Here is a 27,771-nt window from a genome sequence, read left to right as displayed (position 1 = left end):
AGGAAATTACTGCACTGATTGTGATGACTTTGATTTCCCTCCCCAGCTAGTAGCTGCAGGACCTCTGACACATAACTCCTGCTTTTCCACAGTCACTTGGGGGTGAAGTACCTCTCTGTGTGATAGGGGGAAGGAAGTAAGAAGAGCCTGCTGGTATTTCAGGACATTGTGAGGGAAACTTACTGTGCTTTATTTCCTTTTGAGACTTGCGTTTAAATTGGGAGTCTGTCTCCTGTGCCAGGGGAGGGAGGGAAGGATTTCTTCCATTGCCTTTACAAATAACTGTAGTGTCTTGAGTGTGGGGGTATTTGATGCAACTGGTGTCGAGGAGGTGTAGCCAGCTGTTTGCTGGAGAAATGCACCATTGTGCTATTTATTTCCCATTTTGTTTCAGGGATTTTTAGCCACTTCCCAAATATCCACCCATTCTTTATGTCAAAACTTCTTCCTTTATTCATAAGACTTAATCTTTGTCAATTTAGTATTCTGTACATCAGAGTCCTTTCCCCTGTTTCAACCTCAGACTCCTCTGTATATCACGGAGTGTAAAGTTCTCTTCATTATTTTGTTCTGTCAGTCATGTTTGGCCAAAGATGTTTCCTATAGTTATACAGTGGGTAATTCCAGTTTATTTTTAAAAAATCATTGAAGTGTAAACCAAAACTGTCTTTGGTGTCAGATGTTCAATTAATTGAATGTGATACTTACATTTGAAGGGTGGTGAGTCAATGCAAACCAGCTCAAAAATACTCCTTTAAACAGAAATGTATGAAGTATATACTGTAGAAAGTTCAGGTAAGATTTTACTTTTGAGCTAAACAAGGTGTTTGTGTGTCAACCTCAGAAGGGTTCTAGAGCAGTTAAGTGCTGATACAGTTAAGAGAGAGCAAATGAACACAAAACCTTCAGAAATCAAATTTTTTTAAATGAAGGAAAATAGTGTGAAAACTGCATGTTTGAAAGCATGAATGTTAAAATTGGAAGTTGTTCAATGATAACTATATAAAAAAAAGAGGACATCCCTGTCCTATTTTAAAACCCAACCAAAATTCAGCCAGCACCAGTAATTTGTTTAAGTTTGTCTATTCATTGTAGAGTCACATATTTTGAGTATTTAAGACTTGTCACTGCTACTAAAGTGCAACACTGCAAACAGCTGAACTCTGTGATGGCTTTTGTCACAACAGTGCCACTGAAACCTGCAGTATGGCTGGCACTGTTTCTGCTTTATTGGCAGCTCTCCCTTCTTGGGTGAATAGGCTATTGCATTAGGGACCCTGGAGGGCTGATGCTCGGGTGTCTCCCAGCCTGCAAGATGTGATGTGAGCATTTCACTTGAGGACTGTTCAGAGTGGGATTTGGTTATTGTGAGAGCCTTGTTAAAACCTTCAGAAGAGATGGAGGTGGTCTGTAAATGCAAAGTCTCAGAATTTTTTTTGGTCCAGAATAAAAGAGGTTACAGCTCGTTGCTTAGATGGTTTCTAAGCTGTGCCTGCTTTGCTGGGAATGTTGTATGTTGTTTTGGAGGAATCTGCTCTCATAGCAAGAACCATGTAGTTCACCAGAAGACACTGTTCTCCCCTGCTTCTGTGCAGTGAAAGTGCTTCCTTCTGAAAAGAAGCAGCAGTTTCCAAAGGACATAGCAGGGCTTTATCTGTGTTTTACATGCATTGCAAATTCCCTTGGTTACCTTTGTGTCTGTGTACTGGGGTCTTGCTGCACCAGTGATAGCAAAGTAGAACGTCCAAGAAATTGGCGGCCACCTTCTCAGAAAACATGTTTATGCTTTATAGCAAGGTAATGCTTCCAAAACATTTCCTTAGCATGATTAATGGTGCACCAGATAAAAATCCACCCTGTCTAAACTCAGGGAGTGCCATTCCTTATGTATTTTTGATGTGCTACAAGTTTGCTGTTGCATTTGCTTTTGTTTAATTTCTCAGTGAATAAACCTACATCATAAGGTATTTATCTCTCAGCCAGGTGCTTATTTGTAGGCCATCAGCTGTGTGTTTTTTACTATGAACACCATGAGACAGTTCTTTGCAAATTACCTGTTTGAGTGGGAACTGCTGTCTTAGCAGTGCTTACTCCAGTGATGAAATACCTGTCACTTACAAGTAAAAGGTTGGGAAACTAACACTGGCTTGGTGTTTTTAAAGTCCTGGAATTACTGTGGTAGATCTTGTAAACATGACTGTGAGGGTTCCTTTGTCTCTGATCCCAACTTTTCTTTTTTAGGCACAACTGGAAGCTCAGAGGGCGACTCAGGATTTTCAGAGGGCCACTGAAGTGCTGCGTGCTGCAAAAGAGACCATTTCGCTTGCTGAGCAGAGGCTACTGGAAGATGACAAACGTCAGTTTGACTCCGCCTGGCAAGAGATGCTCAACCATGCTACTCAGAGGGTAATATGAACTTGCCCCAGTTCTTGTGCTTGTGTGTTGTATGAGGCTTAGTTTCTGAAAGGCCAAACTTTTGTATTGCTCCAGATACATGACATATAGGAAATGAAGCTACAGAAAGTTATGAAGTCTAAGGTTAAATGATTTGGGTCTTGGGCAGCTACTGGGACAAGTATAGTTCTCTGTCTGTCTGTGCTATTAGCTAGTGGACTAGCTCTCCAAAGAAAAAAGAATTACCGTCTATATATTAGGGGTGAACAATGTCTTAAGGCATATCTGCATTCGGAGTTACACCAGAATAATTGCATAGGGATGGCTATTCCTGAGTACACGATATAGAAACTTTTACTCTGGAAAAACAGGGACATGTTCTAATTTTAGTACAACCTGTTCTTAATATGGAGTAAGTTGAAGAAAGCACTTCTCTTCGGAAACGTGTGTTTGAATGTAGAATTCCTAAAAAAAAACCACAACCCACCAAAACCAAAAGTGTGTTGCATTTTAAGCTTGCACATTGCTCTATCCTAAATTAGCTTTCAAATTTAGACAAGGTCTTACTTCCTTTGTAAAGTCTTCTTAAATCTACAGAAGAGATGCACTGTGTAACAATGAAAGGCAGTATTCATTTTAGCAGCTGTCAAGAAGAATTTTCCTGTCATTTGCTGCGTCTCTTTTTTCCTGTCTCTTTAAAAGAGAAGAGGAAAAAAAGGCAGAAAGGTGTGTGGGTTTTTCAACATGAAAGAACAAAAAATCGAAGTTAAAAGCCTTTGTTCTGTCAGAGTTCTCGTAATATGCCAGTGAAGCTGAACATGCTAGCATATTTGGAATTGCAAGCCTACAATGTTGGTATTGTCTTGCAGTCCTCAATGCAGTAGCTCTGTTCTGTTGCAGAAGCTTCTCAGTTACAAGAAACCCTCTATTTCAGAGTGAATTGTAAAAAACAGCTGCTTGATGAAGAAAAAGGGAACAAAAAGGATGTTGGCTGTGTGTAGGGGAGAGATGGAAAACCCGGTATATATTAAAAAGCAAAAAATGTACTGCAGGGTATTGTTTGTATTATTGTCCCTGTTATCATTAGGTATTTGCGGATCTGGTAGCATCTGCGTGTTTCTGAAGGGAGCCCTACCTTCACAGTGCATGTGTGCCGGGACTTTAGCAGCTGTCATTTTTCCTAGTTGTTATCCATGTTTGATATGAAAAAGTCCAGAAATGCATGCACAATTTTTGATTCTCAGAATAGATCGGTGAGAAAACTGGAAGCATCTAAGGAGTTGCTTAGAGCTTCTGACTGCTAAACTGCTGAGATCTGGTGGTGAATGACAGCAGCCACATATCAGCTGCTTCTCTCTAGCTGGCATAACAAAAATTTGTGTTGGTGTGGGTGAGGAAAGAAATGCTAGCAATTTTGAGAGTTTGAATAGATTCATATTTTCCTTGGATATTTCAAGGGGGTCTCTGTGTTCTGCTACAGTCCTTAATCCTTCCCTGACAGTCTGCAAGAGGAGTACACCTTGCATGGGCTAACCCGGCAATTTAGAGCAGGAGATGGCTGCTGACAGTGTTTGGTGGAATCCTGCTGGTGGTGTTGATAAGTATCATCACTAAATGCAGAATATCTGCTTGTTGGAGAACTGATTCGAGCCATAATGTCTCTGATGGTTACAGCTGAACAGTAAATAGGAATCTCAGGTTTATTTACTGCAGTTATAAAAATCTCCTACGCACAGACTGGATTGTATAGAGCAGTTGATGGCTCCTTGAATGGAAAGCATGTTACCCAACTCTTCCTGGTGCTTGTAATAGTCTGGCTAAGCTCAGTTCCCCGAAAGCACCTATCTGCACCTTTCCAGGGTACAGCAGATTTTGAAAGAGTTACATGGAAGTTTGTCTTGTGATTTTTCATTTGCCATACTGGAGGTCGTAGGGTCAGAGCCAAGAAGGGTGAAAATGCTGTGGAAGTCCTGACTGAACAGACCTAGCATTAGTTTGTTTGGAATGCTTGACTGAGTTTTATTATCTTCTTTAGGAGCAGAATGAATATTTCCTTGGTTTCAGTGCGTGCCAATTAGTGAAGTGCTTGGTGGTCAGTGAGGTAAACAGAATAACTGGGGTCTCAAGGAGCAGAAGACATCATCATTCCTTACCAAGCTATGAATGAAAACAGGTTCAAAGATGAGATCTACTAGAACAAAAGTTCTCCTTGACTGCCACAGTGTTGCTGTTAACTCAGATGGTTAGCTATTAATTACAGCAGAAATGACTCATGGAAAAAAACTGTTTCTGAGGGTGAAGGCTGAGGGTTAAGAAATAGAATTTCTCTGCTTCCACATATAAAAGCATTCTTGGAGAAAGTTTTTTGCACTCCAGTTGTTTGGATTTGCTAGCTTTTTTGCATGTATTTATAAGATAGTTGTACTGGGCAGAGAATGATTTTGCGCTGGGCCTTGTACGGCAATTCATTGAGTGCAGAAAAGCACCTCTGTGCCAAATGTTGCAAGTGGGCTACTAATTCATTTGGTTTTCAATTGATAGAAATGTCAGGCAAGACAAAAGTGTTTTGATTTGCTGTTCTTAGACAGAGGTAGCAGGCTCTATTGAACTCATCTCAAACTTGGCATAAACCTCAAGCCCTGTGGCAGCTTGGTAACTGACAAACAATGCAAACAGAGAGCATAAAGGAAAAAGGTAGGCAAGAGAACAAATGAGACACTTTTTTTTTAAAAAAAAATATCTAGGCATGTGTGTAAATACTGCCTGGTTAGTTTTGCATTTGACCCAATGGGTGCGGACAACGGCTTGTGTTCCAGAATACCAAAAGGAAATGCTGTTTGCAGACTCTCACTGGGAAGAAATTGAGATAAGGGTTGCATGTTGTAATTGCTTTTTGATTTCTTCATAGACTGAGAAGCTATTAACACTATTTTTAGTGTGACAGTCTAGCAGGTTTCTGTAAACAAGGCTTTTGTAGCCACTGATGTAGAAGATCATATAATTAAAGAGTTATTGAAATTTTGGTTATCCTGGGTGGGAGCATAACATGTGGAAAATGCTTTTGTATTTATGGAGCAGACAGGACCAGCGTAAATAGGTACAGGGAGTACAGGCTGTCACTCAGCAGTTTTTTTCACCTTGCAGTTTGAGCTATGTTTCTAAAGGAAGCTGGGTGCCTAAATAGGAGCTGGATGCCTGCCTGCCTGCCTGTGAAGATACAACTAATCCCTGTGAATGTCTGTGCTTGAGCTGTATGTCGAGCACATGAAGCACAGGACTGTAAGGCAATCCTGTAAGTCAGGCAGCTGCTTTACCCATTTCTACTCTTAACTTGATGTCTATTTTTGGGTAAATTCCTATGATTTTTTTTATGTCCATGTCTCCACGGATCTGAGATCTCTGTAATGACGCTTAGGCTGGGATTCAGCTCATCGGTTTTAAGTATCTAAACATTACTTTATATGTCCCAGTTACTTGCCTAAACTTCCATTATAGTCAAAGGACGACTGATCAATAAGTTGATGGTGTCTGGAGAGCAATTCATGTTACGGGGGGGCAAGTTCATTGCAAGATGAATTCTCTGATTATAATGAAAATGTAGTCAGCTAGCTTGCAATGTAGACAGGTTTGATGAGCTCTTAAGCTGCCTAGAGAAGAGAAGTACTGTTCAGTTAGCGATTGGCTTACCAGGTTTTGGTAACTGCAGTTTGTCTTCAAAATTTGCAGAAAATGTTTTTGATAGGTGAAAATTTGTTGCATATCCACTAGTACCTTGAATTACAATCGGCAGTTTGGGGTGCAGAGAGCAGGACTAGAAAAGAGCGAAAGGATGGAGAATACTGTAGGGATGAAGGAGAGAAATCTTCTCATTTATACTCCTATTGAAAATAATTCATTAATGTGTACAAAAGGAAAGTGCTGACAGATGTGCTATCTCAAGTTTGAGACAAGCTGGAGCAGAAAGGAAGATCCTTCATGAATTTCAAGAGAAATTGCTAATATCTAATTGCTGATGCAATCTGCAGTCTTAAAAATGTTCTGCCTATACAGTCTTTCCTGAGCTATGTTCAGTTCATAAATTCTGGCAGGGAGAAGAAATGTTTTGGCTCTTGATCATGAGACATTTTTAACAGGAAGGGATGAGAAGAAGGTGAAGAGGGAGGAGGCATGCTCCCTCTTGGTTTAATTTGGCTTGTGAAGCTCCCTTTGATATTACGCTGTGAGGTACCATCTGTCAGTGTAAAATACGTGGGTGCTTTCATGATGTAGAGAGAAGAGGTGCTTCCTGCAGACAGAAATACTTGGAGAAAAGGGGGGGGGGGGAAGAAAAGTCTGTGAAAGAAACAACAAAAATATCTAGATCCTTCCCTGCCCTACTCTTTCTGTCACTTTGTCCTGGAAATGCAGGGTTTAAATGCAATCCCATGATTCTGCCCTGGTGTACTGATCTTGCATTGTCTCTTACCTCTTTTATTTCTAATTCTTCCCCTAGAAGAGTAATCAGTTTAATTTTTTGAGGAAGAAACAGTAGTTCAGAGTAATTATCTGGCTTAAATGGTCAGTTTTGCTTAATTTCACTGATAAATTTTTCTTTTGCATCTATTGTTACTGAAATTTTGCCTGGAGTCCGTCTTTGACTTCAGATGATGCAGATCTTTGGGGGGACAAAGTTACTTGTACAGATTTACTAAAAATATATACTTTACACCGACCTTCCTTTCCCAGACATCTGGGTTGGAAATAGAGGGTAGGGAAGGAGACCAGAGGAAATGATTGATGCCTGTGTTGCGGGTTTTTGTTTGTTTGTTTGTTTTCCAATAGTTGTAGCCTGTGCTAGCTGGGAGAATGAGTTCTGCCTGGAATGGGTGATCTAGTAATTAAAGACAGGTGTGGGCTACAGAAATGTCCAGTGAATGTGTGGGTATCTTAGAAGTTCACCCTCTCTGGATGTTTTTGTGTAAGAGTATGTCCCCTGCTTGCCCCAAGAGTATGAAGGGCAGGTACAATGGAAGGAGGAGAGGTGTGTCTTGAGCAGTCTTAATTTGAAGAGGTGTTATCCTCACTTTTATGTGGTGCTGTTGCATCTGTGGTGGCTTAGGAGCATCAACCAGGCAAGGTTGTGGGTGGAAGTACAGTGACTTATTAGACAAAACAGCTTATTTGGTAACTGTGACCAAAAGCTTGTTTACAAGTTCATATAAGGCTGCTTTTCCCCCAACTGTATTACTAGGTCTGATAAAAAGTAATACTTTCTTACACAAGCCTTGTCAGCCGTCTTCTAAGACTTTTCAAAAAGGTGAGGGTCCTACGTTGAACCTCCCAGATGCAGAGGTGTCAGTGTGGCTTGCAGTCTCTGTCTACCTGATGGACAGCTTCTCTAAAGCCATTTGGCTTTTGTGGAGGTGTGGATCTTTCTTTTGTTCTTGTCTGAATGAAATGCTGGAATGCATCTCAGCAGGTGAAGGATCTCCACAGTCTTCTAGGTATTGTCCTCAGCCTCAAGTGTGTACCTGGAGCTGCTGTCCTGGGGGAAGAAGAAGGTTGTCTCTGGCCTCTCTGCAGACTTTTGCGCATAATCTGAGCACAATGACAGAATGCCCATAGGAAAGCAAGGAAATGGAGTGAGATGGTTTTCCTAACAATGCTGATTTTTATTTTTAATTACAAGATGCTGATTTCTTAAAAGTATGAAGTATACAACCTTTTTTTATTTTGCTGTCTGGAAAGGGTAATGAACGTGGGTATATATGGCTGGGAGCAGATTCCATTTTTTATCAGATATTTTGAGGTGTTTACAATCTGTCATCCTCAAATCTCAGTTCTGCAGGGTTCAGCATTTCTGTGATGTTTGGTATGAAAGATGTGCGAAATCAACATGATACTGGACACCTAACCTGCTTTACAGCCCTGATGTTGGGTAGTACTTGCGATGTGGTTCATCCCAGATATCAAAGTTAATGCAAATTTTGCCCCAAGAATGGATGTGAGGGATTGACATTTAATTGAGCATTGGCAAATTCCAGCCGCTCCATTATTTTGTAGCTTCCAGCATTTTTAAATTGCAGTTTCCTTGCCACACTACAGAGAAAGTGAACCAGCTTCTGTGCAGTCTTTGGAGACTGCATTTTAATTTAAGACACTTCCACGCTAAAACCAGCTTTGTCTGACACATTTCACTAGGGAAAGTCAATGCATCAACCTAGCTTTTTGAACAGTTCTTCAAGATAAGAGGTTGCAGCTTGTTTTCAGGATATAGGAGAGATCCTGTTATAAATCTGATAGATTATTTTTGACCTTTCTTCAAAAGTAGGTGCCTTATTTATATATAAAGTAGTTGAAGGATGCTGGAGTTGAATATATTATTTGATAGCTAATCAAAAGAGCCTTTGGAAACCTTTCTATTTTGTAGTTTAACATTCTATAGCAACTTCTTTGTTTAATAAGTGGTGTGTGCAGATGAGCAAAACGTGGCCTCCAGCTGTGGCACCAAGAGCTTCTAGCTGACACTGATGGAGGTCAGCTTTGGCATGTATCAGTTTCACACTTTGATTTAGGCACTAGAAAAGACAACATGACTGTTTTCCTGAGAGGAGCAGCACTCCCAAGCAAGTCAAAATTGACCATGCTTTTTTCTCTGTTCAGTTCAGCCCGAACTGAATGCTTTCAAGATACTGGAGCTTTGTGCGTGAGGTTGTTTAAAAAGCAAGGTATCTTTGAGTGCTCTCTGTCTCTGGATCTGAGAGCTCAGGTGCATATTCTGGTAGTAGGAGCCAGTTGGAGCAAATTTGTTTGAACTTTTGGAGTTGTTGGTTTCACAGGTAAGATGTTTTGAAATCCAGTACTGGAGAAAATAAAGTCCTGCTATTTTTTATATGGGTAACTTCATAGCTGCAAGGGAGAAAGCCTGAAAATTGCTTGCTTTCTCCTCATTGCCTGACCAATGGAGAGGTGTCACCACTTTTCTTACTTTAAACAAATCAGTTACCTCCCTGCCTGAATCTTGACTGCCAGTGCATTAAAGAAAACAAATTTTCTGATTTACACCTCTGACATCTAAAATTTGCACAATAAAAATACCCTGGATAGAATTACTGGCAAAGCATGGGATACCAGCAGAGCAGCTAATAGAGGGAGATTGACTTTTCCTGTTGCTTTTGTAGACTCCTAATGATGCAAAATGCCATGGCAGTGAGCATTTGTTTATAAAGCTTTGAAGAAATGATTGCTTGAAGAATTTGCTAGCTTGTGTGCAGAGCTGCAGCCTGACTGGCTGGGGATGGCCATGGACAGTGGCTACATGCTGGGCTTGGGCCTTCTGCATGTTAAGCCTCTGCCTGCCCAGGCAATGGGCTGGTCATCAGTATAGCTTCCCCCATCTGCATGCTAGGAGTGTCATCTCAGGGCCCAAGCATCTGAGCATTTTTGGTGTTGAAACCATGATATGAAGCAGGTCAGGTGTTTTAGAGAAAAGCCAGCTTTCTGGCCTTCTCTCAAACGGGCAGTCATTAGACACACTGTCTTCTGGTGATTGGTGATTCAGGCTGAACTGCATTTTGGTCCTCCCACTGCTGTGGTTGGTTTTCAGCCCTTTCCAGAGTGGTGGGGCTGCAGCTGGGGGCTGAGCAGCCTGCCAGCTCCTTGCTGGGAGAGGCAGACTTCTATGAAAGAGGCAGGAGGGAACAGAAATAATGCTGTTAAATTAACTGAGTGACTTCTGCTTGTGCTGCTCCACTGTTCAATATCTAACTGGGTTAAAAAATGGATTATCCCCCAATCTGAGGCTCTTCTGTACTTCCCGTAAGGGATACAATGCAAGAAGCTGCAACACCTCTGTCATAATTAACAGAGTATTTGCAAATCTGGCATATTGCTGCTTCTTTCAGGAAAGAATTTTAAGTAGGTTCATTGAAAGTAGTTTTTTCTGTACCTTCACTTTCCTGACATGAGCTGATTAGAGAGATTATGAAGATGCTGTTAATTAGAATGATAAGAGATGGATCGTTGTGCCTTGCCACTTACCTGTTTTTTCCCTCTTGAAGGTCATGGAGGCAGAACAGACCAAAACGAGAAGTGAGTTGGTTCACAAGGAGACTGCAGCCAAATACAATGCTGCCATGGGAAGGATGAAACAACTAGAGAAGAAGCTGAAAAGAGCTATCAATAAATCAAAGTAGGTTTTCTATTTGGAGATTAATTCGATGGTGAAATCTGTTTGCAGGAAATACTGATTCTGTGGGGGTTTTCAAACTTGTGAAAGCACGTTGCCTTTTGTACCTTTCTGTTTGGGCTCCTGTCTGCATGCAATAGTCTCATGGCACAATTAGTACTGGTTTTTGTCCTTGCATTTGTTGTCCTTCTAAGTTTCTTTTGAAGCACCTGACTGGATAGACTGGTGACCTAAGCAGGATAAGAAACTTTTCTGGATATGTTCTTCGTCTTGTTATAGTGCATTGAACCTTTTGGTGGTGTGTGACTTGAGATATAGACTCATGGGATTGACATAGATGCTGTCTATAAGCTGCAGAGCTTTGTGTGTAGGTGTTTTGCAGCTTAGGATCGTTTGCAGTTTAGTTCTTATTTTTAGTTAGGAGAGCCACGAAGCAAGTGACAGAAACCTGAAAGGTGTGAGACTGCATCAGCGTAGTGTGCTGTACATCAGACTTGTTTACTTCCTAATGCTGCTGTAGCAAAGCTGTGTGAGAACTGTTCTTGACGAAGGAAATATGCTTCAGAGAGAATAGCTAAGCAGCAAGCATCGTTAATGTGTCTGCATTTGATGTACAGTTTTGCTCTGTTGCTGAGAAGTGAAACAGCTTTTTGCTCAGAACCTGTTTAAAATTTTGGCCCTGTTTACAACCAGTTCTTAATCCTATATTTCACGGTTGTTTTCTTTATATTTCCAGACTGTAGCTTGTCTAAACAATCTGCTTGCTGTATTTAGCTTTTAATCCCTCCATCTAAAAATGACTTTTTGGTGAAATCGGTCAACTAAAAATCTATTTTGATTGATGTTTGCTCAATTCAAGAAAGGATTAGCACTTCTCAAGGAAGATTCAAGCATGTTAGCTGAAACAGTGTAGCAGCATGGCTTTGTAGATTGAGCTGCATGCTGTTTGTCTAGCACTGCACAGAGACTGTGAAAAACATCATCAGATCACTAAATGACAGATTCCTCTGGAAAAGAGCAATATCTGAGAAGTGGTTTGGCTGCTAATAATCCATACAGTAAGATTTAAAATAAAGGCCCTGGTAAGTTGTCAGTGGGGTCCTACATACCTTTTTATAACAATGATGGTGCTGAGCTTGGTGCCCCAGTTGTGTCTTGTGTGATTTGCCTTCTGAGTCTTCATTTCCTTGCTGAAACTACCCTCATGGGGGTGTCATCCTGTGTCATTCTGCTCAGGACGAGCTGGTTTTCACTTGTGTGGAGGGATCCCAACATACTCCTTTGTTTCACATCAGGGCTGACTACAGCATAAACCACCTAGGTAGGGTGTTTTGGAGATCCTTTAATAAGGGGTGTACAGAAACACCAATTCAACCTGATACTAAGTGGAAGATGCCTGATGGCACAAACAGGCTTATTGTGGATGTATTTGAAGTCATACTATATAGGGATGTTGGAAGGGTCAGTCTCCTCTCAGTATTGCAATTTTCATGTAAGGGAAAATTGAACCTCAGCAGAAAGCAGCAGTGCTGTCAAGAGGCTACATAAAACTGGGGAATGAGGCTGCTGAATTTGTGGCTGCTTGTATTGCAGGGTCTAACTGACAACTAGCTTCTTTTCAGGAAGGATTTAACACCAGCAAACTGATCTGTCCTTCTCCCTGGGTCGTATGGGAGGGTTGGATGTAACACCTGGACCTTGCAGGCCCACGTTGTCCATTCTCTCTCCCCATAAACTTGTGGCTAGACATGCTGAACGAGTTGCTTTTTTTCCATGCAAAAAATGATTTGCATTTGCTTCTCACTCCAGTCTGGACTGAGATGCTTAGAGCGTTGCTATTTGAAAGCAGGACTTAGGACAGCCTGGAAGAAAGTAATTTATGTTATTTACTGTTGATGAGTGGATGATTATTGGATTGCTTTGTTTTGGCTTTTCTTTTGATTTTGGTTTTGGGTGCTTACTTGCTTGTAAGCTATGAATGTGCATACAGCTGCATGTTCTTAACGGTCACCAGATCTTCTGGCTCAGTGCCTCTGAGCTGTAGGATAATGAACTTGCCTGTGTTAGCTGAATTTTGGAAGTCACTTTCTGCTCTGGTGACTTAGGCAAAGCGCTTTTCACTCTTCCTGTCATCTAGTTAAAAATTGCTTTGCTTAACTATGAGATGTCACAGACTTAGACAACTGATGGGATACTGATTTAGGACTGTAGTCAACGATTTGCCAGCCTTGCTGTGTCATGGACCAGGTTTCAATAGTTACAGGGTCGAATGTAAGAGAATGAAGTGACCCGAGGAGATGTGAGTCCCTACCCTGCCCAGTGCATTGCTTTCTGCTGGCATCAGACGCCTAGATGCCTGGCTGTGTGTTAGCGATGAGTGAGGAAGAGTGCGTATGTCAGGCTGCTGGTAGCCTTTTCCTAGCTTAGGTGGCATCTTTCTTGTCTGTTACCTGTAAACATGCCTGCTCATAAGTGCGTGTAATATATTGGTGTATACACACACATATACATGCGTATAAATATATATATAAAACCCACTTTTTTTTCCCCACACCACACAAACACATTGCTGATAGAGAAGGGACTTTTCCCCCAAGCCTGTGGAAGCTGATGAGAGGTTAGGATTCAAGCCTGGTTGTTCCCTCCCAGTTGGCACCCAGGGTAAGGAAGGGAGACAGCTCATTTGAGGTGAGTCAGTTTCACTGTTTTCCCTGCAGTGCCACTTTGTCAGTGTTTCTGCCCTCCCATTGCTTTGGGGTATGGCTATAGGAGTCCTTTAACTGTTTGATCCAGACTCACAGCTGCAATGTTGTTTTGTGCCTGGCAGGTCCAGCTGTGTGTAGACTTTGCCAGGGTTATGTCCCAGTGAGGGAAGACAGAGGTGCAGTTTGGCTGGATTAGTGTCACTGAAAACACCGCAGACTCAGCTGTGGATCCTAGTGACAGTAGGGGGGGTTGATTAAAAACATAAAAGCTGCGAAATAACCTAGTCTCAGGGAAATGTGACTTAGTTGTTTTGTCTATGACTGTGTAGCGAATTCAGCCTTTCAAAGAATATAGGAGCAGAAGGCCACAGCCTTCTGTGTGCCACTCCTGAGTTCTGGCACACAGTCAAAAATGTAGCTGCAGTAGGATTTACAGCTCAGAAGAGGCTTGCTGTCAGGGTAGAAATAGAAAGGGTAGTTGACATTCTATTGCATATAAAACCATATCTGATTGTTTCTCTCTCCTGTACTTTCCAGGAGAGCTTCTAAGAGGTGAGGAGGGTAGTGAGCCCTGCTAAAAAAATTCAGGGCGTTTTTTGCTGCCCAGTGTTATATCAGATGATATTGGCTTGTGGGCTTCAAAACTTGAAAGCTGGAATCTGATTTCTAGGCTTTGTACTGTACCTCTTGTACCACTGTCCTCCTGCAGCCTTCTAAGTAAGTCTTGTTGTTTGTAGTGGGAAACAGATGTGGTGTGACACAGTCCTCCGTGCCCAAGCAAACTGCTGGGGAGCTGTGCAGTGGGAGGGAAGTGCTGTGCCCTTGCACGTGGTGCTCTGACCTCCCTTCATCCCTTCTCCTTCACTGCAAAACCTAAGAACTGCCACTCCACCCCCCCACACCTGAACGTGGGGAGGTCTTAAGGTTCACCTTCTTGTGGGGATTTTACATGTGCTGTGGGCTCAGAAGTTAGATGGGTACAGAAAGGATGCCTACACTTGAAGCTGGACGTTTCATTTAAATATCTTGCAGAAGCTAGGTCTGAAGGAATTATGCTGTCAACTCCATTACCTGGAATTCTGCAATTTGTATTTAGGCCAAAAGACCCATGAGAAACGGATACGTTAGAGGGGAGAAGAGAGACGTTGAGAGGACATGTAGGTGTGCTATCATCTAGATAGTAGTCTCTCAGGGTTACTGTGAAACACAAAATAGCTATGTTAATGTTGTGAAGAGACCAAATCCCACTTCAGTACTCTGCATTCAGTTCCAGCGATTGTAAACAATTGTTCTTTGTTTTTCTACAGACCTTATTTTGAACTCAAGGCAAAGTACTATGTACAACTAGAGGTACGTATGTAATTGAGATCGATCTGAAACTCTTTAGTACTTACGGTAAATACTGAAATTGCATCTAAAGTGTTCTGACAACTGTGTTGCATTTCTGTATAAAACAAATTCAATTCAAAACCTCTTGAGCAATTTGCTAAGCACATTCAGAAGATAAAAGACTAAAAGAGGCTTTGCTTCCTTGTGTGAAATAAGACTGTTGGAAACCTGCTGCTTACTTCCAGAACCAAACGAATACAATTTGACCATCTTTACTTCCTGTAGTTTGAAATCTCTGGGGTTTGTTTTGTTGTTGTGGGTTTTGGGGTGTGTGTCTGACTGCCATGTTTTATGCAACAGACTGTTTAACTGTGCTTGGGGTTCTTTTTTCACTGATTGGGTCAATTAACAGAGCAAGTAACCTGCTCGTAGTACTCTAAATGTCATGCAGATGTGAATTTCTGATTTTGGGTTTGGCTGGATGGGCTGCTGCGGGGCTTTTTTTGGCATCTCTGCACTACACTGTACTTACTCTGTGTAGTGCAACAATGTCTGGCCAGTGATTGGGCACAGTGCATGCCTTGCAGGTCACAGTGGTCCCAGGGTGGGCATGGCAGCTGTGAATGGGATGGTAATCCCTGCTGTTACAGCCCTTGGTCTTGGAGCTGCCAGGGGTGGGAGAGCAAAGTCGCACTAAAAATTTAGATGCAAGAATCTCACTCTCTATTTGAGTGACTTTTGCTTCATGTGGCCCCCAAAAGCTGGCAGCATTGCTCCTCTGGGTTGAAGGGTAGCAGCTGGTGCTGTAGGTGTGTGGGGTGTGCACAGGGTCTGAGCGGAGAACGCTTTGCACTGTTGGCCATGGGTGCAGGAAGGCTCCACTGGGGTGCTAGGTCAGCAGGAGCCTAGCTAGAAGATTCCTGTTCCTTGCCTGGGATGTAAGGTGTGTCCCACACCTTTTTTTTGTGTGAGCCCTTCCCTGGGCTGCCTGGGATGCAACAGCGCTTTGTAAGCCTCAGAGATACTTGCCAGGATCCAGACTTGGGCAGCCCTCTGCTCCTCCATCTTGCCTGCCTGCATAGCTGTGGCCAGCTGATGCTGGAGTTGCACCCTTGCCTGTCCTGGGCTGGGTGCCAGCTCAGTAATCCCTTCTTGTTGGAGGCATTTTTTGAGAATCCCCCTTTTCTCCGTGAGCACAGGCCCACTGTTTGGGATCCTGTTGCTTCTCCACGACAGCTGCTCAGTGCCTTCCTGAAGCAGGGTGATTGTGTAAAATACTATACAAAAGATGGCACAGATTGCTTTTAATGTACAATATAAAACAGAGTTGAGACAGCTACAGTTATACAAGCAGTTTTGACTTTGGGAGACAGGGTGTACAACACTTCTGCCCTTCCTGTAGAGTGGGCTTTGCACCTGGGGCATGGAAACTGCTCTACTACAGCTGTCAGGGTTGGAGGGTTGCTGCTTTGTAATCTACCGGTTTAGTAACCAAGAAGTGATGGGTCTGGTGCTTAGAGGAGAGTGAGGCTTAGCCCCTTTAGGGATGAGCCACAGCCATGCTGTGCCCTGCAGGCAGGGGCTGCCAGCAAACCCTTAGGAGTGCTTGTAGGATAAGCATTGACATTGCATTGAGAGCTGCATTCATGTTAGTAAGAGATCCTGCATGTTAACTAGGGGACCCCTGGTTTATGCTTATTTTGGGCCATTGCCACACTCCAGAGGTAATCCCAGCCCCTGGCTACCGTTGTCTGCTTTGCTGCTGTCTCCTTCTCAAGTGCCACTGCTTGTGCTGGTGTGTTCTTGAATTATGAATTCTCCCATCACCTAGATACCAACCCTGGTTTATGCTAGCTTGCCTGTGCAGAGCAAGTCACATGGATATGCAACAGAGAACTGCATACTGCATGTTGTTCATAATGAAAGCACACGTAATACCTGTCTTCCTTGTTAGCAACTGAAGAAAACAGTGGATGACCTGCAGGCAAAACTGGCTCTGGCAAAGGGGGAGTATAAGACTGCCTTGAAAAACCTGGAGATGATCTCAGATGAGATTCACGAGAGGAGACGGTCCACTGCCATGGGGCCTCGAGGGTGTGGTGTGGGTGCTGAAGGGAGCAATACCTCTGTGGAAGACCTGTCAGCAAGTAAACCGGAGTCAGACACCATCTCCAGTGAGTACAGAGCACTCCCGTGTCTGGGAATATCCCATGGGTGTCCTAAGAAATGCTGAGATGAAGGTTGATCTGCATGTTCTGCAGTTTGAAATTTGCTGGCTGTTGTGGGACTGTGGCTAACTTGTAACGCTTCTCATTATTACAGGAGTTGATTGTATTCTTTAATAGCCAGTTTTCAAGGGAGAAGGATGTGAGTTGAAGTGCATCAGCTGTTCCCTTAACATCACTGTTATTTTTTGTACAGTGCTGTATGGAAGGAACAGAACTAAAGCACTTCAAAGCATGTTTCTTATTTTTAAGCCAGTGATGCTGCTGTCGGTGACCTGCCTGGAGTGGTCACAGGCTGCTGCAGATCACTCAGCCAGGTTGTTGAGGTGGCGGTGCTGTTTGGAAACAGATATTTTGGATCATGCACTTGTCTTGCAGCGTTGGGCCTGTGGAAGAGCTACAGCAGTACAGAAAGGCATGATGCTCGCACAGAAGGGGTGTAGGGTTAAGCTCCTTTGCACTGTAGGATCTTTTGTCAATATGTGATTTCAGCAGAGCACGTGTGCTGTGAATAAGGGAAGCAAAGAGGCAGCAATGTGCTAATGCAGTGCACTGAGAGGCTCTGTGTGAGAGATGTTTCTCTTGGGTGACAGCAGCAACCACTGAGCAAGCTGCAAGCCTAGCTAATCTCTAGGCACGTGGGGTCCTTGGGTTGCACACACTGGAACGGTCTGTTGTATTGTGAGTTCGCTTTTTGTCCTGGCTCTGGATGAAAGTGGATGGATGAACACTCCATGTAGCCCACTTTTTCCTCCCTCCTGGACACCTTCTCTCCTTCTTCATGTGGAAAGTCTTTTTCTACCCAGATCCACAAATCCCAGTTTAATTTGTATTTCAGCTCCATTTCTGCAGGGAAAAGTCTACGTCAGGATTGCAGGAGTTCATAATTACACAACCCCAGTGCCTGAAGGCTGAATAAGCAGTTCCCTTGTAGACAGTGGTGCGTACTGGTGCGGGGCCATGTAGGTCCACAGTAGAGCCCATCTGTGCTGTGAGAGCTGGGAGGCAGCCCTGGGCTGGCCTCCATTCTCTGCAGTGGCAGTTTTTGCATGATGTGCTGGAGCTGTCACTCAGTACTGTGTAGCTGGGACCTGAGTTGCCACAGCAGGTGCAGTGTCTGGGCCAGCTGATGCATTGTGGTTTTGGTATGGCTGCATATGGAGAGCCAGAGTTGAGCCTTTCTCCTTTAGACAAAGATTGCCTCTTGGGATACCCACAAGTGCTCCTCCTTGTGCAGAAGGCCTTCCAAGAGCCTTGGGTATAAGTGAGTGGAGGGTTTTGTTGCGCTGAAGGAGTTCAGGGGCCTGGTATGTAGGGCCAGAAAGAACCAGGAAAGTTAATTCAGAGCAACAAGCTGCTGGCCCTTCTGGCTGCTGCTGAGGCCGCAGGCAAGGACTGGCAGCATGGGTCTATCCCTCTCTTTGAGTTGCACAGCCTGACATAGGTGGAAGGACTCCAGGTTGCATCTAGTGCCAACACAGAACTGGGTTGTGACTGGGCAGGACTAGCAGCCTGCAAGACATCGTAACCAAAATAGCCTTGACAGGTGCAGCTCTCATGCATTGTTAACGTGGGGGGCTTTCCACCAAGGTCCTTTGTATCGTGATTTATGTCTGCTGGAGTTGAATAATACACCAAATAATCAGCAACAATTTCTTGGCCCTAGCAGATGCTCCTGTGTGTTATAGTAAGTTTAGGTGGTGATGAGTAAGTTACAGTTTAAGTTGTGCCGCTTGTAGACTGGCTAGTGTCGCTGCTTCTTGCGAAGTAGAGGACTCCTGTAATTGGAAACATCTTTTTTGCCCAACCTTTTTTTTTTTTTTTTTTTGCTTTCACCCCCTGCAGTTACCTGTATTGTTCACCGTATATTGGTAAAACAAAGCAAGTGAGAAGAAAGGCAGCTCTGCAGTTTTGGATTTGACATCATTAAAAACAAACCAACAAAACCCAAACCACAAACTGTCTCTGAGCACAGAGTCCCCTGGAAGGGGCTCAGGAAGGTGGATAAACTGTTATCAGTTTTATGTTTGAAGCCTTTTAGGTCAATTCTGATGTGCAAGTACAGTTCTGCAATCTGCAAATACAGCAGAAAGAGGTTGGACCTCCTTGCAATAGCTATGACAGTAGCTGCCTCTGTTGGCACCCTTCGTGTCCGAGTGGTGCATGTGAGCCCCAGGCTGCCAGGGTAACCAAAGAACTATTTTGAAACTTCTTTGAGCCACTGTGTTAATGCTCCTGCTGCTCTTTCAAGGCGGTTCTGAGTCTCTCTAACAAGGGCAGGAATTGCAAGGTGTAATTGAAGATAACCTCAGGTCACTGTAAATGTCTTGCTATTTGTGGGACTTCTTTAGACCAGTGTGATTCCAGCACACGCTTTTGTTGTGTAGAGGCTGATGCATGTAAAAAACCTTCTGATCCTGGTGGGACTACTTGTATGCAGAAGTCTTTAGTTCATAGGTCCCCATCCTGCAATGAGCCAAGATTGAAAAATGTTGAATTTTAGCAAAACCTACACCCCTATGTCGCACAAAATGGAACCTTCTTTAATGGATTTCTCCTCCTGTTGCTAACAAAGACCCAGCAGCCTGATTTAGCCAGAGAGTTTGGAGTTGGTTTGCTTTAACTAGAATTCAGATCTGAGCAAACTTGAACAAGGAAAATTGTATGTGTGGGTGGGGCTTTTTTTAATTTGGTGTTGCTTGGTGATCCTCATCCAAAAAGAGATCTTGGGAGATCGTGCTGGATTTTAACTCCGAAAGTGGGAAAATAAGGTGGAAGCAACCTGCCCCTGGAGCCAGGAGTCTGTGCTGGGATCAAGATGGTGCTGGGTGAGGCAGGCACATGGGACTAGGCACTGGCCTAAGTTAGGTACCACAGACCACAAGAGAACAAGGCCAGCTAGGCAGGGGGCACCAGGGACAGTAAAAATCCAAAAGCATCTTGGCATGAGGAGCAGTAGCTAGTGTAGAGCTGGTCTTGCATGGCATGGCTGGCAGGTGTGCTGTTCCTCAAAGCAGAATCAGGCCTTCATAATCCACGTATGAAATGCTGGGTTAAGGCTTTGCAAAGGGGGCAGAGCATGAGAAGAGGCAGCCCGCGGGTTAGCAGTGCATGCATGTGCAGAAAATGCAAACCTGAGAAACTGCCTTTGCCCGGGAAGGTGCCTGGAGGGGGGTAGCCTTGCTAACTGAAATATTCTTTGAACATTGCAGTGGCTTCAGAAGTGTTTGAGGATGATAATGGCAGCAGCTTCATATCCGAAGAAGATTCGGAAACTCAGTCAGTGTCCAGCTTCAGCTCTGGTGCTACGAGTCCTTGTGAGGTGCCCACTCAGTTTCCTCCTGCGACGCGACCTGGAAGCTTGGATCTGCCCAGCCCTGTATCCCTCTCAGAGTTTGGGATGCTCTTTCCTGTCCTTGGCCCCCGAAGCGAATGCAGCGGGGCATCCTCCCCCGAGTGTGAAGCTGAAAGAGGTACGCACAGCTGGATACGTCCTGGGCCAGTGCTTTTCAGCTTTTTAAAGGGAGCAGGAAAACCTTCTCAGCTCCCCTAGGCATATCACCAGCTTACTGAGCTCTGACCCGCTGGCCGCATCTTTGGGGAAGGCGGTTCTTGAAGGCCCTGCATCTCGCAGTTAATAATGACATCTAAAATGTTTTAATTATTGTTCTCCTGGCTGGGAAGGTTCCCCAGTTCTGTCTCAGTGGAGGGGTTTGAGGTTTCTCACAAAATCAGCGATCAGTGGGATTCTGATGGTACATCTATTCTAAGGAAAATCTGAGTTTAGTTGGGGTTTTTTGGTGGTTGTGTTTTTGGTTGGTTGTTTTGCTGAAAATCCTGCTTCCCAGGAAAAAAAAACAAATAACGTGCCGAAAGGAACCTCTTGCAGGCTGTGCCAGCCCTTGCTGATAAGCTCAGACTAGAGGATTACCACTGCTCTTTGTGTTCTCCAACCTAAGGCTGTTTATACTGTAATTTGCTGATGCAGTGCACAAGATGTACATGGCTTGGAAGGCCAACTTCGTTTTTGTTAAAGCATCTTGCTCCTGCTCCTATATATTTATTTTTTTTCACTCTTTGGCAAAGGAAGCTGCAGAGGCACCCACTTGAAGCTTAAGTTACAGAATGAAATCCAGGTTTAACATGTAGTTTAATCCTTTCTTTGCAGGGGATAGGGCAGAAGGGGCTGAGAACAAGACAAGCGACAGAGTGAACAAGAATAGGAGCAGCAGCAGGAGCAGCTCCACTGAAGGGCTGGCTTTGGATAACCGAATGAAGCAGCTCTCCCTTCAGTGCATGAAAATCAAAGAGGGAATATGCGCTGGCAGAAAAGCTGCCCAGATTGGCTGAGTCCTCCTTTTGCCCTGTCCTGATTAATGGGAGTACAAATATTTATACATGAACTTCTAGGTGTTTGAAGAACATTGTGCCAATAATATATGCCAAATCTTAAGTGTTTACTCTAAGAATTTAAAACTGCACTAAGAAGTCTAATTGATGTAGAGGGCTGGAGTTTTTATTCAGTAAATCCTTTGTAGGCCGGACAAGGTATCAAATGTTTAAGCTGTGCTCATATTTCACAGACTTTGTAAATTGTTTTGTAGCAGCCTGGCTGAAGCAATAACTAGTAATATTCCCGTGTAAATTCATGCCAGTTGGAGGGGTCTGAAATTCAAGCCAAACATTTGCCCAGTGCAGTTTGGCTTCAGTTTTGTAGAATGAAATGCTCTTTAGATACAGTGGATCTCTTGAGTACAAGTGGCATATTCTTTAAACATCTGTATTTGTCTGTATTATGCTGAAACTGTAGAAATATTTTGTATACAGGAAAGCTGTTGCATGTGTGGTGTCTAAAAGCCTTCACTCTTCCCTTGGTGCTCACAGAAAGGATAAAGATGAGTCGTGCCTACAAAAAACAGTGTTGGGACAGACAGATAGGCAATGGTAACACTCAGCGGTGGCAGGCCCTTTCTAGCCACCTTCCCAAGTCTGGCTTGGATCTTAAGGGTGATGCCCAGTGACCAAAAAGAGTTGATAGGCCCCTTGCCCTTCCCCCGCCCCCCTCCCTCCCCCCCAAAGTGAAGTATTATTTTTCAGCACTTTAAGTGGGTTTTTTTCTCAAAAATGGAAGTCATAGATGTTTTCAAGGACAGTTATGATAAGGGATTCGCCGTTGAAATATGCATGAAGAAAAGGAATTGCCAGTGTAGATTGACAGTGTGTTCTTAAGCTTCTTCGTAAGTTGTACTGTGTGGGGTTTTATAACTGTTAAAGGGACTTGGGATTTTAGTATGTCCTAGAGAAAGTGTTCAATAAAACTAGAAAGGGCATGGGCATGTTTTGCCAGCAGCTGTTAGGCAGTAGTAGTGTCTGGTAATTATGCTAATAAGTGGTAGTAAAAATCCTAGGACTCTTCAGTTTTGGTGGCTAAGCATTTCTGAAAGCACCATTTTATCTAAAACATCAGTTTATATTGTTAATTTGATGGGATTTTAATTGTTAATTTTAGTATTGCCCAAAGTATTTTCTAGTCTATGTTTTTGCAGTCCTGTTGTATTTTGTTCCTGCCACAGCTTGTGTATCTATTCTCAAAGTTAATGTAAGATTCTTCACACTACAGTAAACATTTTTGTTTTCCACATTTTAAGTCTGTGCAAGTGAAGTCTATCTCAAGTGTCAAGAACTGAATCTTCTCCCACAGCAAGTTTAGTCTTTAAATATCCACTTCCAGCTGAAGATTGCAGCCCCATGACACTCTGGTATTGGACTCCCTCGTGGTATGTGGACAACTTGTTACCTCCTTCCAGCTTCCTGGATCCCTGCATATGTGATTAAGTTTTTATTCTGAATGGCGTGAGACCACAGCTTTAGTCAAGTTTTCCAAAATTCCTTGGTATGCAGAAAAAAGGAAGGTATTTGCTTACATGAAACCTCTGTACTTCATGCCGCTGAAATTCGCTGTGAGGCCATAAAGGATTTGAGGTAAAGAAACGCATTTTCATAAAAATTAGATTCAACATGTTATAGCTGTTAAGCTGTAATAGCTTTAAATATTTATACATTTACATCTTCTGAAGACCTGAAGGCTTCACTCTTCCATTGCTAGCATTTCCCAGCCCAGTAAATGCTTAGGAGAGAAGTCTGTGGTTCCAGCTTCTGATGTGGCCATTATTTGGGGAAAAAGCCAAGACTGACAGTATTCAATATGAAATGCCACGTGGCACTAAATATTTTTGCTTAGACTTTTGTAGTTAAACTATTGTCTGTGCCGCATACAGTTAGAAAAATTAGCAGAGGTATTTGTGGTTGAGTATCTTATTTCTGCAGACTTGCCAGTCAACCCGTTACATCTTTCTGGGTTGTTTGGGTGTTTTTTTTGATGGTGTGTGTGTTTTTCTTGTTTTGTTTTGTTTTGTTAACCACTCTTGCCAGTTTTTACCTCCCATCTTGCCAGTTCTGACTGGAAACCTAAACTCCCTGCACTTGGGCAATGAATTGATTTTATGCTCAACAGGATATAAAAATAGCTCTGTGCTGCCTTGCTTATGTGCTGATTGGGTTTAGCTCTGCAGGGTAAAAACATTGATCAGGAAGTTCAAAAGGGTGTGGAACCTGCTTTTACACCATACTTCTGCAAGATTTGTGTAAAGATCTTGCTGCAGCCTTCTGCTGCAGCAAGTCTGCCCTCAGGCTTGGCAGGTAAATCACCTTTCAGACGTGCAAGCAAACAGGCCGAGCTGCGTGTCTAATAAATTAATGGAAAACTCATTTTATTTTAAACTTCATAAAAGCCGTAATGATAAATATGACAAACTTAAATGAACACACATCACTATGGAGTACAGGCAAATGAACAAGCTTTCTCCAGCTACTTTTCTGTTGGAGCTCTTTGGGCATGCTGAAGTGTGACACTATGGTAGCTGCCTTCATGGATATAAAAATAAGCTTCTGATGTATCAAAGTACACGTGATCACTTCAGCTGCCCTGAAGTGAGAATGTATAAACAATGATGTTAACCTAGGAATTCTGCTTCTCTTTGGTATTATCAAACAATTTAAATGTCCTTGTTGACTGAATGTCAAAACCCTCTACTGTGTGTACGTAAACTTAATTCTAAATAATCGGCTGTTCAAATACCGCATAGATTATATGGTCAAGTGCATAATTGCTTTACAAAAGTTACAAGAAACTTGCATCAGGGAACTAGAACTGAATGTCAGACGCATGGGGCAGATGGGATGGAAGCTGCTCATACCTTTCATCTATGGCATGACCTCTCACTGAGTCTTTGAGAGCTGATGGCTTGGATTAATGGAGGACTAACTTGTTGCCTCCCTAATAAAACAAACTGGGGGATGTGTGGGCTTTGGGGTGCGTGTCTTGTCCTGAACTATAAATAGCAGCATTATGGGGTCTTGTATGCAGCTTCAAAGAAGGTATGTTGGGTTTGGTTTTTCGTTTTTTTTTTTAAATAAGCCACACAGGAAAGGTTGTGCAGCATGTGAGGAGAATGTCAGAACTTCTGAAGAGGCAATCTCTAGTTATCCCTCTGTGCCACTGATAGAAAATTAAAAATAATTTCTTTGTAAGTAGTCTTTCCTTAGTGAATTGAAGAAAGTGTAAATCCTCTTACAGACCCTTAAAGCAACTGGCTTTTGTTTTGTCAGTTATCACCCTCATTTTGTAGTGTCTGACAAACAATTTATGCGTGTGGGATGCTTGATGGTATGTTTTATGAGTCTTTCTATTTTAATGTTTAAAAACCTGAATTACACGTTTACAGGCAGAGAAGACTTAAGGGTCAAGAGGTGCATCATAATGACCAATGTACATTTGTAATAGCCTGAGCTGTTGTGCAGCTATTTAAGTTTTTGCACATGCAGCCTTATTCCTTTCTGAAAGTCTTGCTGCATCACATTAGATGCTGATACAACCATGGAATTATTGTATGTCATATGGATCAAAAAATGCTAAATGGTATAGGGCAAAGAAAGGCTTAACCTAGATATTGACCTGAGGCTGTTGAAAAATCTAAGGATTAGTTCACTTTTCAATAATTTTTCCAGATTTACTTCTAGAAAAAAAATATAGAAGCATGTATTTGACAGAAAATATCAAAGCAAGTCATAAGTGCTTACATGAACTTTTCTTCCTAAGAAAGCTTTGTTGTAAAACTCATTTGCCACAACTAGAACCTGTAGACTAGAATTTTTCAGACTATTCTGTATTTCCTTTTAAATACTCCACCTGAGTATTCTGCCTTATATCTGAAAGGAAATGTACAGCGTGGTATTCTTGTAGCTAATTGGTGCAATATTTGAATAGGACTTGTGTTATAAAGGACACTGATACTAAAGCTTAAATCCTGTGCATTTATGGGGATAAGCCAAATCCACTGACTGTACTGTAATGTGTAAAACATGTTAGTGTATCCCGGTACAGATAGGAGCCTTTGGCCTTAATGCCTTGCCCTGGCATTAAGAGAGTGAGTATATTCATTGTTTTTAGTTTAGCACAGTATGGAAGCTGAGCCTTATGCTTGTTTCATCCAGAATTGGGGGGTGTGTGTGTAAGAGACAGAACCCCCCCTCCTGCAGAGTAGAAACAAACTACAGAAGAACAACAACAGATTTTACTGTAGGCAAGTCTACCAGCTTGATCCCAAATAGCAGAGGATGTGCAAGAACTTAGTACTGAAAGCTGGCAGTTCTGGCATCTGCCTTTTGTGCTGTCAAAAAGATACTCAGTTGAGACTTCCTAATTATCTCTAACTTTATAGGTGATAAAATATATGCAGGAGCCATTACTACTCTGGTTTAGTCTGAGCTAGAAACTTAACACAAATTTGTAGGGAAAACAGGAGTGGTATGAAATTTTAATTTTGAAGGGCTGAAGCAGGCCTTGGCACATACTCCAAAAGCCAAGGAGAACAACAAAGAACCCCATCTGTTTTTCACTCAGCTTGTACCCATGCCGTTCCCTCTGTTGATTTGTGGCAATAATCATCAGAAACTTCCTTGCAAAAAAAAGGTAAAAGTCACACTCTGACATGCTTGTCGTAAATTTTCTAGCCCAGATGGTCTTTGAGAGAAGTGCAGTCAGAGGCATGTGCCTTCAGTGCCCTTTGAAAGCTAGACATTTGTTAAGCAGCTGTCTGATGAAGGAAACGAAACAAGAGTATCTTGTACTTTCTGGAGAGGGCTAATAGCAAACTTTTATGGTAATAATTTTAGCCCACAGGTATTTCTGGTGCTCCTGTAGCACGTGTGCTCAGTTTCCCAATGACCAAATGGCACCTGTGCTCTAAAATAAGAAAATGCTACCTTTATGCTTGGAAAACTGCCAAACCCTCTGAACTGGCAAAGAACTTCCTATAGCTGTTTTTAAACCACCCTCTCCCCCAGCTGTCAAATATAGTGGAATTTTAAGTCTGCCAAAATTTAGGACAACAAAAAATAATCCATTTAGAATCTGTGAGGCAGTTAGTACTTTTACATTAAAAGCTCTGTTACCTTTAGGTACCTTCAGATACAACATATATAGATCTTCCAGAGGAAGAGCACATATATTGGGCTTCTAAAAAAATCTTGTTCTGCAACTCCTACTTCCACCATTTTCTTGAGAACTCCAACCCTACTTCTGTTGACAACACTGGCCACGTGTTCAATTCATTCACTGGTTTCATCTTACACGGAGAAAGGTATCTTTTCAAAGAAGTCTTGTATAATGGGATCAGCAAGTGCATTTCTTACAGCCATGGTTTATTAGGGGGAGCGGTTTAAATGATCCTTCCCCTACAGGCTGAATATTTATCAAAATTATGAGAATAAAACATTTCTTTGCTGGGATGCTGATGGTGAGTAGTTCACTGCCTCAGTAGGTGCAGAGACTCTTTACAGTGCACCTTTCACTGAGAACCTTTCACACCTGCCGAACAAAGGGCATGCGGCACTGTCTGTATGCTACTGCTGGCTAACCTCCTGTTTTCACTGCTGATCTGGATTGCAGCTAGTAGGAAGAAAGCCATGGAGTACTTTGTGCCATAATATTATTATGTACTAAAGTAATACAGATATGAAATCAACAGCTCTCAAAGTACATGTAACACGAGTGAAAAAGCCATTGCTTTTCTTTCAAAAATGGCTAAAGCCAGAATCTTCCTTTTCCTTTATTCCTATGTACATATTCTAGATAAGCTGAACGTGTTAGTTTGGAATAGTATATGCTCAGCAGTAGTAAACTTACATTTAGTTGTGAGAACTAGTTCAATGCTGAAAACATTCAAGATAGCAGCTCAAATATGTAGGAAAAGCTATTTGGTCCTGAGACTGAATAAGCAGAATACACAATACTTTTTGCCTTACATGTTTACTTTTAAGCATAAAGTCTTAAACCCTTATACCCTGTATTTTGGGAGAAGAGAATTTCAATGGTAGTTTTACTCTTAACTCACTAAACTTTGATTTGAAGTGTGGAAAAATTTGCAATAGAGTTTTGCCAGTTCATTTGCATATAAGCGTTTTAGCCTGTTCACAAGCCTGTTGAATAGTGCTCACTCCAATACCATAGCAGCAAAACCCACAGCTGTCTACCACAATTAACTGGCAAATCAGTAATTTCATGCTTTCGGCTACAACCTTAGAATGTAATTTTCTTTTATGCAGATGTGTAGTAAGAGTTGTCCTGTTCTCAGATCAAAAACACCTCAAACAGTTATGCGCAGATCTGTCTCTTCACTGCAGCTGTAATACCTTAAGAGGAGTAGCACTGTTAAAATCTAAGAAAAAAGGACCCTCTTGTTGAGGCAGAAATGTGGTGGGGATAATGTTGTAAACTCCAGAAAATATGTTCTCCACTTCCAAGTAGCAAAATCCACACCTATGATAAAAGAAACTACCTGTTAGAACCAACATCTGCAGTATGTTTCAAAACTTTAGGACTTCATTAAGC

The 27,771-nt window shown here is 42.5% G+C and overlaps 2 protein-coding genes across 4 annotated transcripts in view; one reads left to right on the top strand and one right to left on the bottom strand.

Annotated features, from left to right (window-relative positions):
- The window catches only part of SH3BP5 (SH3 domain binding protein 5), a 75,193-nt gene extending 52,732 nt beyond the window's left edge, over positions 1 to 22,461 (top strand). For both annotated transcript variants that reach the window (XM_080387273.1, XM_080387274.1), the window contains exons 4-9: positions 2,242 to 2,406; positions 10,434 to 10,564; positions 14,574 to 14,616; positions 16,550 to 16,769; positions 20,033 to 20,293; positions 20,989 to 22,461. In XM_080387273.1, coding sequence (XP_080243399.1) covers positions 2,242 to 2,406; positions 10,434 to 10,564; positions 14,574 to 14,616; positions 16,550 to 16,769; positions 20,033 to 20,293; positions 20,989 to 21,170 — 1,002 coding nt within the window. In that variant the 3' untranslated portion in view covers positions 21,171 to 22,461. The remainder of the gene's footprint in view (positions 1 to 2,241; positions 2,407 to 10,433; positions 10,565 to 14,573; positions 14,617 to 16,549; positions 16,770 to 20,032; positions 20,294 to 20,988) is intronic.
- A 1,103-nt stretch (positions 22,462 to 23,564) lies between these two features.
- The window catches only part of CAPN7 (calpain 7), a 35,698-nt gene continuing 31,491 nt past the window's right edge, over positions 23,565 to 27,771 (bottom strand). For both annotated transcript variants that reach the window (XM_080387224.1, XM_080387225.1), the window contains one exon: positions 23,565 to 27,699. In XM_080387224.1, coding sequence (XP_080243350.1) covers positions 27,555 to 27,699 — 145 coding nt within the window. In that variant the 3' untranslated portion in view covers positions 23,565 to 27,554. The remainder of the gene's footprint in view (positions 27,700 to 27,771) is intronic.

Source organism: Falco punctatus (assembly GCF_963210335.1).
Source record: "Falco punctatus genome assembly, chromosome: 4".
NCBI lineage: Eukaryota > Metazoa > Chordata > Aves > Falconiformes > Falconidae > Falco > Falco punctatus.
Note: the sequence above shows the minus strand (reverse complement) of the source record. Positions and strands in the feature narration are given on the sequence as shown.